The sequence below is a fragment of the Malania oleifera genome, chromosome 3 (assembly GCF_029873635.1).
Source record: "Malania oleifera isolate guangnan ecotype guangnan chromosome 3, ASM2987363v1, whole genome shotgun sequence".
NCBI classification, from domain to species: domain Eukaryota; kingdom Viridiplantae; phylum Streptophyta; class Magnoliopsida; order Santalales; family Ximeniaceae; genus Malania; species Malania oleifera.
The window spans coordinates 105,873,182-105,890,510 of NC_080419.1; the positions used below are offsets into that span (position 1 = coordinate 105,873,182).

General features: G+C 36.5%; 1 protein-coding gene across 1 annotated transcript in view; it reads right to left on the minus strand.

Annotated features, from left to right (window-relative positions):
- Nucleotides 1-17,329, minus strand: part of LOC131150655 (protein arginine N-methyltransferase 1.5) — a 38,873-nt gene that overhangs the window by 8,016 nt on the left and 13,528 nt on the right. The window contains exons 3-15 of the mRNA XM_058101508.1: nt 15,953-16,062; nt 15,525-15,614; nt 15,339-15,404; nt 14,687-14,775; nt 14,488-14,563; nt 14,295-14,381; nt 13,310-13,394; nt 12,909-13,000; nt 12,780-12,815; nt 12,514-12,582; nt 8,450-8,518; nt 8,274-8,327; nt 6,026-6,100 (exon numbers count right to left, since the gene is read on the minus strand). Of these exons, the coding sequence (XP_057957491.1) occupies nt 6,026-6,100; nt 8,274-8,327; nt 8,450-8,518; nt 12,514-12,582; nt 12,780-12,815; nt 12,909-13,000; nt 13,310-13,394; nt 14,295-14,381; nt 14,488-14,563; nt 14,687-14,775; nt 15,339-15,404; nt 15,525-15,614; nt 15,953-16,062 (998 nt within the window). The remainder of the gene's footprint in view (nt 1-6,025; nt 6,101-8,273; nt 8,328-8,449; nt 8,519-12,513; nt 12,583-12,779; nt 12,816-12,908; nt 13,001-13,309; nt 13,395-14,294; nt 14,382-14,487; nt 14,564-14,686; nt 14,776-15,338; nt 15,405-15,524; nt 15,615-15,952; nt 16,063-17,329) is intronic.

Below are 17,329 nucleotides of genomic sequence, written 5' to 3' on the forward strand. Positions count from 1 at the left end.
ATCATTTACCGATCAAAAATAATAATAATCGAACCTATGTTAACCAAAGTGCCCTCCAAATAAAAACGAGCCAAAGACATGTTTCATGATTACAAGAATTGTAACATTGTGACATCTTCACCCAATCCATCTTATCAACGTCCTCGCTGATTAACATGTGCACATATGTCTTCTAGTAGAGCTCACAAGAACCCAAGTTAAGAGATATTGGAACAACCAAGCTCCAAGGATCCATTTCTTCATGACATCCATACTCGTCTCTAATCCTAATGCAGACTTCATTCAATTTCCAATAGACTCATGGAACGCATTCTTGAACCCAACATCTTCCTCCAAACTATTATTCAAACTACAATCAGCTCCTACGAACCACTTCCTAATCTCCGATTCCTCAATGAAATCGCCATGAGCAAAACATTGCCCAAACCCACAAGCCATTATTTATCCTAATAACTGCAAGTTCCAAAGATACCAAACACACTTTATAAAACTCTAACTCACTAATCCTGGATAGGAATTTGTATTTCAACCTTGTCTCTCAAAACGCAAATTCTCATTATAGTGAAGAAGGTTCGTCAATTGATTCACTGAGTCAAAGTCCTCCTAGAGCCAATATCACTCTTGCAATCAACCAACACCCATATTGGTTTCGCCCAAGGAGGCTTCATCCCCAAACACTTCGTTCTAGTCTGATTTCCTCATAACCCAATTCTAGCACTCTAATGTGATACCATCTTCTGGAGGTTGATACAACTTCCTTTTGTTGCAGTGACCCTCATCTATCCAAATATTATACCGACAACTTCTGTATTTCACTCCCTAGCCTCTCATTACTAGTGGAGAAGATTCTAACATCCAAATAAACCACCAAGGGTTAGGTCAATTCCAACCCTACACTTCATGGGTAATCTACATCCCGAAGGCTCTCTAAGCCTAACAGTCCCACAGATTTGCAATTATCCCACCAAATAACATCCAAGCTCAATGCTCACATTCCACTCCAAAAATGAGTACCGCCCAAGAATCTCACAAAACTCAACTCCAAATATGAGTCGACACTCTGGAGTCTTTTCAAATATAACCAATATCAAAATCTAGGGTTCACATCCCTAGTTATCCGAAGTTCTAAAAATGTACCCAATATTCTTAGGAACCATATGATTCAAAGTTGATCATTTCATCTAATCCATCCAACCTTAAGATATCCACTCAAACTTCTTCAAATCCTTAAGGTTCAAACGTTCAGCTCACACCTTAAATGTCAAATACTTAATAAATTTTTAGAACTTCCATGCCCTCTGACATCCAAATCTCACCAAGGAAAAAAATACAAATAAGTAAATAAATAAAGCTCAATATCCACCATTCACTTGTCCTCCGACGAGCCAATTTAACCAGAGTCACTTTTGATACAATTGCCTTCTGGCTTTCTCATGCTCAAACTCAAGCTTTCATCTAAATGAACTACTCCCAAGCTAGGTTGCACAGGAAGTAACCTCCACAACAGCTACTCTTCTTCCTTCTATCCTTCCTTCTCCTTTTCCCTTCTTCATTCTATTGCCCCCCCCCCCCCCCCCTCAATTCTATCTTTTTTATTTTGTTTCTATTCTTTCCAATTTTTTCCCTTAATTCTCTTCTTCCCTCATTCCTCTCTAATCTCTTCTACTTTTCACTCTCTTAATCTCCAAAAAGAAACCATATATAAATTTAAATCCCAATCCCAAATTTCAGCTCCTTCAACCATCCTCTCTACTTTGAAATTTCATCTTAAGAAAAAATAAATAAATAACCTTGCAATTTCCACCCAAATTACAAGTGTGCACACAGTTTTCGAACATGCCTTTTATGCCACCACCACAACCACTTGAAACAGAGACTTCTAATTAGACCCTCCCCATAAATTATCACCCATCTAACAATATGTGTTGCCTCACACGCAAAAAAACCATTCTACAATATTTGCCCTTTCAAAATCCCCAACTTCCTAAACTTATGTCTTGACACTATTTCTTGACATTGGATTTATTTCTTGGTAAATCCAATGACACACAAATTCGTTGGTTAAGTCCTGCAAGTGCACAACAATGAAAATAACATTCAAAGACGAGGATTACGCACTCTTTACATGCATAAGAACCCCATGCACGAATATTTGCCCTTTCAAAATCCCCAACTTCCTAAACTTATGTCTTGACACTATTTCTTGACATTGGATTTACACACAAATTCGTTGGTTAAGTCCTGCAAGTGCATAACAATGAAAATAACATTCAAAGATGAGGATTACGCACTCTTTACATGCATAAGAACCCCATGCACGAATTTCTTCAATGTCCCTTGCCACCCACATGTCATACTTGTTTGTATTTTCATGTATTTTTAGTGGTTTATGTGCAATTATTGTAAATTATGCTTTCTTATAAGCAGGATGTGGAAGCCATGAAAGACTTAGATTATTGATTAATTTCAATTGAGTGGACGTATTTTTTCCCCCTTGTATCCCCATCCTTCTCTTCCTTCCTCTTCTTCTTCTTCTTTTTCTTCCACTTTCCTCCTCTCTATGAGAACTCTCCCACATTCTCTCATGGCTGCAAATCCATGATGCTGTCCTGCCTCAACAATTCAGTAGTAAATGATTTGCATTCATTAAATGGCCCTTTTACACATCTATAATATAAAATACATTTTTGATGAATTACTTGGTCAACATTGTGAAACACGTGTCTTGCCGCCATCCAACCTTGAAACATGAATTTTTCTTAGTCTAAAATTAAATAATCCAGTCAGTATCTATCATTAACAGGTTGTGATGTCCAGGTGCATGTCTAAGCACTGAGTTCATCTACCTTTCAGAAGCACTCAATATGTATTCTGTGTTGTGTTATGCAGTTACATCTTCCTCCAAACTATTATTCAAACTGCAATCAGCTCCTACGAACCACTTCCTAATCTCCTATTCCTCAATGAAATCACCATGAGAAAAACATTGCCCAAACCCACAAGCCATTATTTATCCTTATAACTGCAAGTTCCAAAGATACCAAACACACTTTATAAAATAACTCACTAATCCTTGATAGGAATTTGTATTTCAACCTTGTCTCTCAAAACGCAAATTCTCATTATAGTGAAGAAGGTTCGTCAATTGATTCACTGAGTCAAAGTCCTCCTAGAGCCAATATCACTCTTGCAATCAACCAACACCCATATTGGTTTCGCCCAAGGAGGCTTCATCCCCAAACACTTCGTTCTAGTCTGATTTCCTCATAACCCAATTCTAGCACCCTAATGTGATACCATCTTCTGGAGGTTGATACAACTTCCTTTTGTTGCAGCGACCCTCATCTATCCAAATATTATACCGACAACTTCTGTATTTCACTCCCTAGCCTCTCATTACTAGTGGAGAAGATTCTAGCATCCAAATAACCCACCAAGGGTTAGGTCAATTCCAACACTACACTTCATGGGTAATCTACATCCCGAAGGCTCTCTAAGCCTAACAGTCCCACAGATTTGCAATTATCCCACCAAATAACATCCAAGCTCAATGCTCACATTCCACTCCAAAAATGAGTACCGCCCAAGAATCTCACAAAACTCAACTCCAAATATGAGTCGACACTCTGGAGTCTTTTCAAATATAACCAATATCAAAATCTAGGGTTCACATCCCTAGTTATCCGAAGTTCTAAAAATGTTCGCAATATTCTTAGGAACCATATGATTCAAAGTTGATCATTTCATCTAATCTATCCAACCTTAAGATATCCACTCAAACATCTTCAAATCCTTAAGGTTCAAACGTTCAGCTCACACCTTAAATGTCAAATACTTAATAAATTTTTAGAACTTCCATGCCCTCTGACATCCAAATCTCACCAAGGAAAAATATACAAATAAGTAAATAAATAAAGCTCAATATCCACCATTCACTTGTCCTCTGACAAGCCAATTTAACCAAAGTCACTTTTTGATACAATTGCCTTCTGGCTTTCTCATGCTCAAACTCAAGCTTTCATCTAAATGAACTACTCCCAAGCTAGGTTGCACAGGAAGTAACCTCCACAACAGCTACTCTTCTTCCTTCTACCTTCTTCTCCTTTTCCCTTCTTCATTCTATGCCCCCCCCCCCCCCAATTCTATCCTTTTAACTTTGTTTCTATTCTTTCTAATTTTCTCCCTTAATTTTCTTCTTCCCTCATTTCTCTCTAATCTCTTCTACTTTTCACTCTCTTAATCTCCAAAAAGAAACCATATATGAATTTAAATCCCAATCCCAAATTTCAGCCCCTTCAACCATCCTCTCTACTTTGAAATTTCATCTTAAGAAAAAATAAATAAATAACCTTGCAATTTCCAGCCAAATTACAAGTGTGCACACAGTTTTCGAACATGCCTTTTATGCCACTGCCACAACCACTTGAAACAGAGACTTCTAATTAGACCCTCCCCATAAATTATCACCCATCTAACAATATGTGTTGCCTCACACACAAAAAAACCATTCCACAATATTTGCCCTTTCAAAATCCCCAACTTCCTAAACTTATGTCTTGACACTATTTCTTGACATTGGATTTATTTCTTGGTAAATCCAATGACACACAAATTCGTTGGTTAAATCCTGCAAGTGCATAACAATGAAAATAACATTCAAAGACGAGGATTACGCACTCTTTACATGCATAAGAACCCCATGCACGAATTTCTTCAATGTCCCTTGCCACCCACATGTCATACTTGTTTGTATTTTCATGTGTTTTTAGTGGTTTAAGTGCAATTATTGTAAATTATGCTTTCTTATAAGCAGGGTGTGAAAGCCATGAAAGACTTAGATTATTGATTAATTTCAATTGAAGTGGATGTATTTTTTCCCCCTTGTATCCCCATCCTTCTCTTCCTTCCTCTTCTTCTTCTTTTTCTTCCTCTTTCCTCCCCTCTATGAGAACTCTCCCACATTCTCTCATGGCTGCAAATCCATGATGCTGTCCTGCATCAACAATTCAGTAGTAAATGATTTGCATTCATTAAATGGCCCTTTTACACATCTATAATATCAAATACATTTTTGATGAATTACTTGGTCAACATTGTGAAACATGTGTCTTGCCGCCATCCAACCTTGAAACATGAATTTTTCTTAGTCTAAAATTAAATAATCCAGTCAATATCTATCATTAACAGGTTGTGATGTCCAGGTGCATGTCTAAGCACTGAGTTCATCAACCTTTCAGAAGTACTCAATATGTATTCTGTGTTGTGTTATGCAGTTACCATAGGGCAAACTAAATGGTACACATGCCCAAGAGTTAAAAATGAAAAATAAAATCATAAAGGCTATAAATCTAGATGAGCAAAGCAAGGGGCATGGACTCTTGAGGTCTGAACACCACTAAGATTAATGATGTTTCCACAAATATTTCATGGAGCACTGTTGGAACTTGGAAGGAGGGGGGAACCACAGATCTTTAGGCCAAAGCAAGCAGCCATTCCTACCCAACAAGCAGTTATTGCTGTGTTCAACATGCAAGAGAAAATCTTCTTCCATATCCAGAAAAGAAGGATCCATGTTCTCACTGTCTACACTTGTCTTTGTAATACTTAAATTCAATAATTATCTTGATAAAAATAAGGTTAAGAAAATGCAAATCCACAACCAATTCTTCTGTTTTATTTTTTTTTTCTCTTAATATCATCTTTGCTCCCAACTAAATTCACCAGACTGTATTAGGAATTCAGGATGCCACTGTATTCACAGGGACATCTTACCTTAAAACAAGACATTAAAAAATTATATACAACATCACTCTTAAAACAAAGGAAACTGCTGTAACCAATTTGCAATTGAGACTACCAGCATATTTTTACTGGAACAAAAACAAGAATACAAGAATAATATTTGAAGTAAATATATCTTATGTGTACAAGGTTAACAATTAATAATTTTAACAAACTTATACCATCCAAGCATATTTTTGTATGAAACGTAATATACAAAGATATGCAAGACTCCTCAACTTACATGAAGAGTAACTACTGCATTTGGGTTTTTCTCCACGGCATAAACTTTCAATTTCCGTCCAGTTTCCTCAGCTGCCTACGTGGAAAAATATAACATAAAAGCAAGTCCAAACATCAGATGTTGCAATACAGCAAATAATCTCCAGTTAAACAAGTTGTTCCAGAATCAAAGTCCTCGAAAGATTCAAGGATAACGGATATGAACACAGCCAAGAAACATAAGCCAATGTGCCAAAACCAAAGTACTCAAAAAGTTTGAGAATTAGTGATATGAACACAGACAAGAAGGATAAGCCAATGTGTCATTTGTTAAGCTACCTAAGTCTAAGGTGCCACAGAGTTTTGGACTAACAACCAGATGTGGGATGGCATATTACACATCCAACATCCCTCAACCCAAATGTGTAATAGACAAGAATAATTCTTCTAATTTAAACATGCAGCCACCAGCCAAAGTGGGCCAGACATGTAGTAGGTACCACAGAAGCAAATGTCTCTGAGATAAGCAACACTGTGGAATGAGAAAATAATATTATTTAAATAAAACTAATAAAAAAATTTATAATCAGGGGACGGGGGCAAAGAAGCGAAACTACAAATTTTTCTGATATTTCTTATAGAAGCCTTCCCTCTTATTTTCAAAGTAAAAGTGACCCTTTGTTTTCACTGAATTACCACTAATCTAGCCTCTGTTTTCTTTGCATTCCAGTCTGGCCGATTCGCATGACACCAATAGTCACTGCAACCACCTTCATCCCCACTATTTACTCCCCAAGAAGCAACGATTGTTATCCATAAGGTTTTCCTACGGAGGCTCAATTGAAATATAGCAGGGTCATAGAGTCGCAAGTGTGCGTGCTCCTGCATGTGCACATTTTTGCAAGATATGGGGAATGAAATGAACTAAATAGATATAAAAAGGAGAGGCAGCAAGGTAGGTAGAATAAAGAACTAACAACCAGTGAATAGGGTGAATATGATTGCAGCATGCCTTTAGTTGTTGGCAATGATGATGTTGTTGGTTTCACAATACGTAACACTAGCAAACTCAGTTATCAAAGAAAACAGATGGCTGGCAGTAGGTTGACCAATCCTAATCTTTTCTCACACTTTGATCTTCTTATTCATTTCTTCCCCTTCACTATGGACGAGTAGTTTTAAACACACAACCCCCCCCCCCCCCCCGCGGGGGGGAAATTCATGAGCTATAGGACCACAAAAACCTGCAATGGAGTTTTGAACATGATTTTGGCTGCCATGTTGTTTAAAATTGTAGCATATCAGTGCCAGGCATGTACAGATGTGAATAGCAATGGAGATGTTAATGAACCAAAGAGGCTTTGGCTAGATGTCAAGGAGACAGTTTGGAACGGAGCATAAAGCTATATGTTTCGGAAGATATCCAAAATAAATTGAAATTAGTGAGGCATCCAAGCAAGATGTTTTGCGTGTAAACGAAAACATCTTAGAATTGAAAGGAGAGAGAGAGAGAGAGAGAGAGAGATTTGCAGATATAATAGTCCTTTGAAATTCTTTGTCAAAAGAACACTAAAGGAGGGGAGCTATGAGATTGCTTCAGAAAAATAGATGGGAAATCAGTGTTGTCTTTTAAATTAAAAAGTCTCCGCAAAATCAAGGCTAGCAAAAGCTTCCTAGAACAGCAGAACTAGAACTAAAAAAATGCATATGAATGAGGAAGACAAGGAAATAATATTTACGTAAATACAAATACTAAGAAATTTAAGTTAATTGAATAAATTATGATTATATTTTCCATCATATCTTTGTTGTATTCATGTTGCAAACGAACTATTTGTCATATCAAGGCATCCATATCCTGTTCAATCCAGTCCCATCATGGCAGTATACCAAAAAAGGGGGCATAAATATTATCTCCTTCCCAGAATTGGACTTTTAAAAAAGCTCAAAAAAAAAACTGCAGGTGGAAAGAGGAGAAAGATAAAGAGAATATTTATGTAGAATATAAATAGTATAATGCTGCGTTTGGGATCATGGATTTAGGACCTTGGATTTGGGTGAATTTGGATAAATTTCAATATAATTTATATTACATCTTATCCAAATCCAACATAGGGCAAAGAAATTTCAAGTTAATAGAGTTATGTTGTGCACATATTTCCTATCATATCCTCACTGTATCCATGTTCCACACATTTACTAGTTGTCATATTGGGCAGTCCATATCCTGCTCAAACAATGGCAGCGTACAAAAAGGGGCAAAAGTAAACCTGCAATGAAGCTCTAACAAGAGGCCCACGCCCTGCTCCCACAACCATCAGAACCTTGCAAAAAAAAAAAAATGCAAATATCATCAAAACGTTCCTCGTTAAGATGCATCACACACTACAGAAAAGTTCAGATGACGGAGAAAAGTAATTTTAGAAGTACCAAAGATGAAGCTTACAGTCTTTATTGAGGACGCCATTTCATCAGGAACTCTGTCCAGCAAAGCTTTAGATATGGCCCTTTGGTACTACAAAGACAGGAGGATGGGGTTATTATTCTGAACTCAAAACAATTAACAACTGAGTTAAAAGGACAGAGTAGAAATAGGGCCCTGTTACCCTACTGAATCAAAGTCATTACAGGAATATGAACAATAAAAGATCAAAAAATGTCAGTGAAAAGCTGTGTTACATGGCCAGAGGCCCATTAATTAGGTGCACTTATGTGACAGGTCTGTCCAAATTTCAGAATACAGGGACCTACGTATTTTATCAAGCCATGTCCCACATGGAATACAAAAGAACAGTTGAATGAAGAATAAATACTGAATCCACCATCAATCAAGAAGATACGCATCTCTCCATTTCATTGAACAAGCCATCAATGCACCTAATTTGAAACAGGCATGTTCAATGCATTATATAAGCATAGCCTGTGGGATGTAAAACACATATCCATTGTACCATATTTTATATAGTTTATCTAAACTATTAATTGACAGGTCCAGATTAGAAGTGGATCATCATTACTATGCAATCAAACCTTCTTTTATCCTGTTTAGTGATGTATCTCCTTAGTAACCAGACATATCCTCCCCAACAACCTCACCAAGTACATGATAGTAGAAAAAACCCTAGATTTTCAATCCTAGTATATAAGATAATCACCAGGTACTTCATGCAATAGGCTCAAACCAAGGTATCTCAAGATCATATGACCCAATTACAGGCAATTACAAATTGAACATCAATAAACCCAATTAATTCAAAGTCAAAGTTCAACCCAAGACACCAGCCTACTAATCACTTTAGAAAAGGTTAACAGTAGTACGACAAACATAATGGAAATTCATAATGGCATCTTCAAAAACCTCCATGGAAAACTAGTGACATGAAATTTTCATCACACAATGTTCTGCAGCACATTTACAGGTCTTTTTTTTGTTTTCTCTTAATAGAAGCATAGCTCTCAACTGCTAAAAAGTAAGCAATGTTCGTTCACTCTTCTTAATGCCCTCTAGGTCTCTTCTAATCTGTCAGACATTGATTTTTAACAGATTTGGACGTCAATTTGGACAAAAGTAACCTCATCTCTAATCTCCCCATTCTGAAATCAAACCTCTTCTACCTCTCCAAGTAAATGACTCTCAAATCATTCTCCTTGGACTCAATGAGAAATGTGAGAGAGATTTTATGAAAAATCATATCTTCAATTTTGGGAAATCAATGTGGCTTCTGACTGGTTGCCTATGGCCTCAAAATTTTTCTTCTCCATAAAACTCAGTCAGATTCCTTCCATCTACATCATTGCAGACACCTAAGCATCAGCAGCAATCTCTTTCAGTGAGCAAGAAGGATCAGGAAATGTGTGAGAGATCAAAGCATATGGTGGACCATATAGAGAAGAAAGAGATGCAGAGAAAATGGATAGAAAGTTCATGGACAACACTTCCAGTTCAGGAACACAAAAACCATTATAGATTCTGCAAAAACAGCAACAGTCGCCCAAAGACACTGCCGATCTCCTCCCGCCCCCGCCCCCCACTGAAATCCCATCTCCTGATCTCTCCCACATGCCCTCACGCATCCATAGAAGGCAGCCAGGGCCAACCCCACACAACAGTTGCTGAAGCTAATTTCAGACGTGTTTCTGGCCAGAATTCATCCAGCACAGCTCAAATCCCTCCATAAACAATACTATTGAAGTTTTTCATGATATGTTTTTCTGTCCAAAGATCTCACCTTTTTTAGTTGCTGATGTGCAGCACCTGAGGGAAGTTTGGATTTAGCTTCAAAACTGTTTCAGGCCCCAATAAACTCAATAATCTTTGAGAAACAGCTTCAAAAGTTTGTGTGTTGGGATGGAGTTAGTGAACTCCAAAATATGTTATTTTCTGTGTGTTTCTAATCTGCTGCTCCATCAAGGTGGAATGTGTGTTAGGGACCTAGGGTGGAGTCCCCAAAGGCCAAAAATGTACTTCCCTCGTCAGTTTTGTTTGAGTGAACAATGTACCATCATAGTTGTTCAAATCTTATGATTCATGATTTGATTCATATGATTCGTATCAATTTTGAACCAAATCGATTTGAATCATACTAGTGAAAACCGAAAGAAGCATTGCCAAATCTATCAATTCACCTCCGGAATCTATCGACTCAAGCGAGGAAAGCCTCATCCAACTTCCACTTCTATGGCTCTAGTGCCCTCATCAAATGATCCTATTTCCTAAGTAATTGGTCCTCCTACTGTTGTTCGAGAAGGAAAACACACTTGTACCCAACATACAATCTCTAATTTGTTTGTTACAATTTCTAAAATACCCTCATACTAATATTTTGTTAGTCCCCTATATTATGTTGCTTTTCCAAAGTCTATTTCTAAAGCCCTATCCCATTTTGGGTGGAAGAATGCAATAATAGAAGAGATGCATGCATTAAAGGATAATGATACTTGGGAGTTGGTACCTCTTCCTCCTGATGAGTCTATGATTGCTTGTCGTTGGGTGTACACTGTATAGGTTAGTCCAGATGGTTCCATGGCTCATTTGAAGGCCCACTTGCTAAATGATATACTCAAGTGCATGGCTTAGACTATATTCAAGCACATTCTCCCTTGTTGCCAAACTTGCCTCAATACATTTGTTTATCTCCTTAGCCACCACCAATCACTGACCTCTACATCAATTAGATGTGAAAAATGCATTCATAGATGGTGATCTTCAGGAGGATGTCTATATGGAGCAACCACCTAATTTTGTTGCTCAAGGGGAGCTAAGCCTACTATTTCAATTCAAGAAGTCATGACATGGTTTAAAATAGACTCCCAGAGGATCGTTTGGTTGATATAGTGTTGTAGTAGTTGAGTCTGGCCTTCAACGGTGTGTAGTAAATCATTTTATATTTTATCATCACACATCATTCGATAGGATTCTGCTTATTGTGTGTGGATGATTACCAAGAGGTATCCAAGGATTTGGGACCATTAAAGTATTTCTTGGGTATTGAGGTATCAAGATCTCATATAGAAATTGTCTTTGCCACAAAGGAAGCATGTTCTTGATCTTTTAGATGAGAATGAGATGTTGTTTAATAAGCTAGAGTCAGATATGGGTGATTTGGTAACTAACATGAGACAATACTAGAGACTTGTTGGAAATCTGAATTATCTCACGGTCACTCGGCTATATATATCTTTTGCAACAAGTGTTGTAAGTCAATTTCTTGATTCTCCAAGCACAAGTCACTAGGATGCAATAATACGCATCTTGAGATATCTAAAAAGGTGCACTTGGGAGAGGTCTCTTCTACCAAAGTTGAGATCACACTCATGTTTAGGGATATACAGTATACTTATTCAAATCAGAGCAGGACACCTTCCGACAAAAGATCAATAATCAAATATTGTATCTTTGTTGGTGGTCAAGTGCTAAGTTTGAGTATAGGGTCATGGCTCACACTACATATGAAATTGTTTAGCTGAAGCACATATTGGAAGAACAGAGTTTTCGACATTCTCGATCTATGAAGTTGATGTTTGATAATCAAGTTGTCATTCATATTGCCTCCAACCCAGTCTTCCATGAGTGAACAAAACACATTGAAGTTGATCGTCACTTTGCTCAGGAGAAACTTGCGCAAAAGCTCACTACCACCACTCATGTGGAAGTCTTTGCAGCTTGCTGATTTATTTACTAAATCCTTGGGGGTGCTAGTGTTAAATTCATTTGTAACAAGCTAGGAGCATATGATATATATGCTCCAGCTTGAGGGAGAGTGTTGATGGTCATTTTAGTTATTTAGCATTATTAGTGTGTTAGTGTTGCGTTAATAACTGAGTATTAGCAAGGGTATTGTGGTCAATGGTATGTACTTGACATATACTATAAATAGAGAGAAACCTATCATTGTAATCATGTCTTCCATTTTACCCAATTATTCAACATGGTTCACTAGCTTCAAAGTTGATTTAGTGGTCAGAACTTAAATTTATCAGAACACTAGATCGCATTAGTTATACTTGTACCTGGGTATACTTCACTGTATCTTTTTCAAATGTCTCGTACGTTTGTGCCTCTAGGTTATCCATGAGTGGCTGCAAACGGAAAGTACACAAAATTCAATATTTAACCAGAATACAAGGAAAAAAAATCAAAAGTGAGGGAAAGCCACCACACAGGAGCACCCATCAAGTACATAGTATGAACCTCCAACAACAGATGTAGATAGTCGTGGAAAAAAATATAATTTAACCATAATAGGAAAAAAGTTGGCATGATATGTAAAACTTACTTGCAAAGGAGACTGTAAGAAGTCCCTGTAACCAAGCTGCAACAAGAGACTGAGAGGGTCAAAAAACAGAGTAAAGGGAAAACTACCCATTTGGTATTATCTAAAGAGGGAGAGAGCACTACAAGGTACCTCAAAGCGCTCCTGCTCAGGAAGTGGATCCATCCTCTGATAGAGATATGCAATATAGTCCAAATATGGCCGCAAGGGGTGTCTCTGCATGCCTGGATGACAAATATTTAGGAAATTTAAACAAAGAAAGACAAAAAAAGCTTTGGAAGTTAAAACACAGTATCACACAAAGACAAAGCACAGTACAGAACAGCAGCAATGAAGAAACAAAGAATATATAACAATATATACAACAAATTTCAGGCTCATTAAGAATAATGATGCATATGCAATTGAAACATTTACCAATTGTGAGCACCCCAAAAGAAAATAAAAGGAAACATGAATGTTGAAACTTCTTCTAGTCAACCATTTCATTTGCTATGGATGAATGTCCACAAAAGAATAGCATAGGAACTTACCCTCAACGTGATTATCAGTGTGATTTGAATCTAAATCCAAACTTCCCTCAGGAAGACAGTGTACCAGTTTTCCAGAGATCACGATCTGCAAACAATATTACCAAAGATCAATAATTAGTGAATCTTACAAAACAAGGAATCATAAATCATCCAGGAATTTTACAATAACTAAACTAATAATTTAGCATGCATTGATCAGGGTGTCCATCCATATTGCTATCAAACTGCTGACGTGGAAAAGCAAAAATCATCAGTCATGCTAGGAGACTGAAATTAACTTAGACACGATGACTAAAGAGCAGTAAAAAAGTTAACTGTGCACCCTTCAATTGTCACTTCTATCTCACAACATCAAAATTAATTAACAAACAGAAACCAAAAACTGAAATCATGCCTGAAGAACAAAATTATGTTAAAAATAACAAATGAGGGACATGTGGAGTAATAGGTGTTTCTACCAAGACTGCAACTCAATGATACATAAACTAAGTCTCCAAAATATGAGATTGCTGCACCAGTGACACCCACAGCGAGAGCCATTATGACATGCTCATGAAAAAAATTATAAATACCGAAACAGTAACAGAGTTCAATATGAATTTTGGAGAAGTTGGAAGAACTTTTTAAATATGAATACAAAATGCCAATGTTGTCCAATAAGTGAAATAAACTCCTGCATTCAGAGATATTAATTAAGACAACCATTTAAGGTAAATATTTAATATCACGAGCATGAAATGAAGGGGGTGGAGAATAGGAACAAAAGCAGAAAAGAAAGCTGCCAATTGTTTCCTTTAGAGCTAGCAAGGGCAAAATAAAAGATATTTTTTTTATATCCAACTGGCACCACTCAAGAATTATCTAAAGGCATAATTGTCATTGACTAAAACATTCTTCCAGCTCAAGGGGATCCAAGGGTACAGAAATTATAGTTTATTCATAGAGAGAGAACAAAACACACACACAACACCAAACAAAAACCAACCTGTACTGAATGGTTCAAAAAAGAAGTTACTAGCTTCTGATGGCGCTTTGACAGACATGGATATCCCCGTGCATTTGTTAGAAAGGACTAGCAGATGAACAAAAAAAAAAAAAAAAAAAAGTCTAAGAAAATACAATTTGAAAAAGCACAGTGACACATATAACCGTTAAAAGCTACTGCCATAAAAAATTACATCGGTATGAATTATAGCTGCTCTGACGGACTCTCCAAACCAGCGCCCAAATGAGTTTGCTGAAGGTAATGAACTACTGAAGAACAAGGAATTATAAATGAATATGTACTCTAATAATTTTAGTGCAGCTAAAAACAAAATTAAAACAAGAACAGCCTCAGAATATTAATTTGGTCAATCACAAATTCATGCAACTCACAAAATATCAAGGGCAACAGAAAGGTGATTGTGATGTTCACAGAGAAGACGAAATGAATTCCACTGCTCCCAAGAATCACTCTGTCCATTCTGAAGGAGAAAACAAAAGGATTTATCAAGAGAGAGAAAACACAATAAAGAGCAACATATATGTGAATGCCAATCTGCTAGAATCCATATAATATTCCTTTTATCATTTGAAAAAATTTAATACGATCGTTGTTAAAATTAAATAAATCCATCCATTGCCATTGCATAGTGATAAAGTCTCAAAATTATTCATTCTGCAAGGACAATTTGGTCCAATATTTTGACAAAAGTCAGATTTTTTTACATTTTAAAGGAAATATCTCTTGGCCAGCTGTACTTTAAAAAAATGCTATTGGCTAATAATATAATGATTATAGGTTCCAAACTAATGTGACAATGAAAGTTCATTTTAAGCCCATTATCCAATAATCACTTGTGAGGAAACTGGGACAGAGAGAAGGGGAGAGGAGGAGAGAGGAGCAAGGATACACACACTTGCATGTGTACCCATGTTCATGTTGATGTAGCTGTATACGAACTATGAATGCATGTGTGTATGCATCATCTTGTATGAAAGAATATGTTATTTGAGATCCAACAACTGCTGGAGGAGCTTCACTTACCAAATGCTCCAAATCCCCACCCACATTATCATCGTCATACTTCTCCAATGGAATCCTAAGCCACAACTTTTAATGGAAAGTAAACAATAAGAACAAAGACAATTAAGAATGTTTTAAAAAATAAAAATAATAGAAAATAAAGAATTATTTTGAATGGATAAAGGAATTTGGATTAAGAAAAGGCACCTGCAAGTTGTTTAAGCTCTGCAGAATCTGATTCACACATCTAGCATAATTAGCACAAGACGCTCCCTTCGGGGTAGGAAGAAGACATGCCTGCAGTAGTTGCATAAAAAGGAAAGACATTAAATATTTTACCTCTCTCAAAACAAGAGTTCCTTATGATCCAAGCATAGCATTTCTCTTATTCGATTTCTTTAATAAAGAGGGAGAACCTAAATGAGAGAATGATATTTGCATCATAATTTCAATCGCAATAGTTCCACCATTTTTTATGACATTAACAACTTTACAAATACCAAATCAAAATTTACAAGCATTTTCCACAGAATATTGATTTTTATGCGAGAAGAATACTGAGGAGGGTTCATGGCCTGCAAAAGCAATCCGAGTTTTCAACCCAGTATTATGTTGAAGCCAAAAGAAATGGACACCTGTAATGAGAGATGAGCTGCCCAAGCTATTTCTTGCCTCAGAGTAATTTCAGAATCCTTGCGAAGTACATCATCCTCAGAATCCAGGTCAATCCAAGAGCTAACTTTTCCTAGATAAGACAGAAAATCCACTAATCAGAGAGTTTCAGTAGTTAAAATGTCACCAGGTGCATCAATTTACATTAATAATCTTGGAAATAGCTAAAAAGATTCAATCTATATAAAAAGGATTAATAAATATTTTTCTTTGCTAACCAGTAGGTAGCTAAGCAAACAATTTACATTGGTTACAAAATGAGGACATTGATTAGTTACTGATCACATTATAAATTTCTTATCCAATTATAAGGAACACATTACACAAATTGGGGAAATTAGTAGAGTTTCCAGGACAAATTAGGCCAGAAAATAGAATTTTTCCAAACAATTTTTGACTGGATTTAAACCAAAATACTACTCCAATTGATGATTTCAGAAAGCTAAAGCACATCCTTGGGAGCAATTTTAGATTGGGCTCAAAATTGAAATCTTAATATTATTCTTTCTCGGGACATTGTTGCGAAGGTGATGGCATCCAAACTAAAATACAACTCCAATTGATGATTTCAGAAAGCTAAAGCACAACCATCCTCAGGAGCAATTGTTAACTGGGTTCAAAATTGAAATCTTAATATTCTTCTTCCTCAGGACATTGTCGTGAAGGTGATGGCATCCAAACTAAGATACTACTCCAACTGATAAAGCTAAAGCACAGCCATCCTCGGGAGCAATTTTGAACTCCTTATTAGTACATTCCTAGGCATGTAGTGTTCCCATTGTTGGTATATTCAGATAATAAAATAACATTTTTTTGTTCCCAAAATAACCTCAAGTTGGACAAGTGATACTTCACCCTAAAAAAAAATGCTTGTACAAATATTTTATAAAGAAGTCAAGAGCATTTTTGGATTTTTAAAATATAATTAGGCTCTTTTTGTTACATCATAATTTTGTGGTTATACCAAGGTTGGGATTCCGGATACCCACCTTTAAGGCAGGAATAGGAATGCCAATCTTGAAGAGCTTTGTGGGAACATGTATTCACAGGAATGGGATTCCCGACTATAAAATGTAAACCAAACATGGGAATAACCAAGAATAGTTGGCTAAATCCACAAAGAAGATGCCAATAATTTGTTGCTAATTATATCATGAATGAAGATATGAGTATTAATTTCATGTAGAAACTTACTTTATGTATAACACTTTGCAGTTTTTAAAAGTTATGGCAGGCTTTTAATGATTATGTAAATGACTCGGAATGATTTCTTCGTGTTGACCCCAAAGGAATAATTTTGATGATAAAAAACCCTAGTTTTCATTGTTTAATGAAACCGA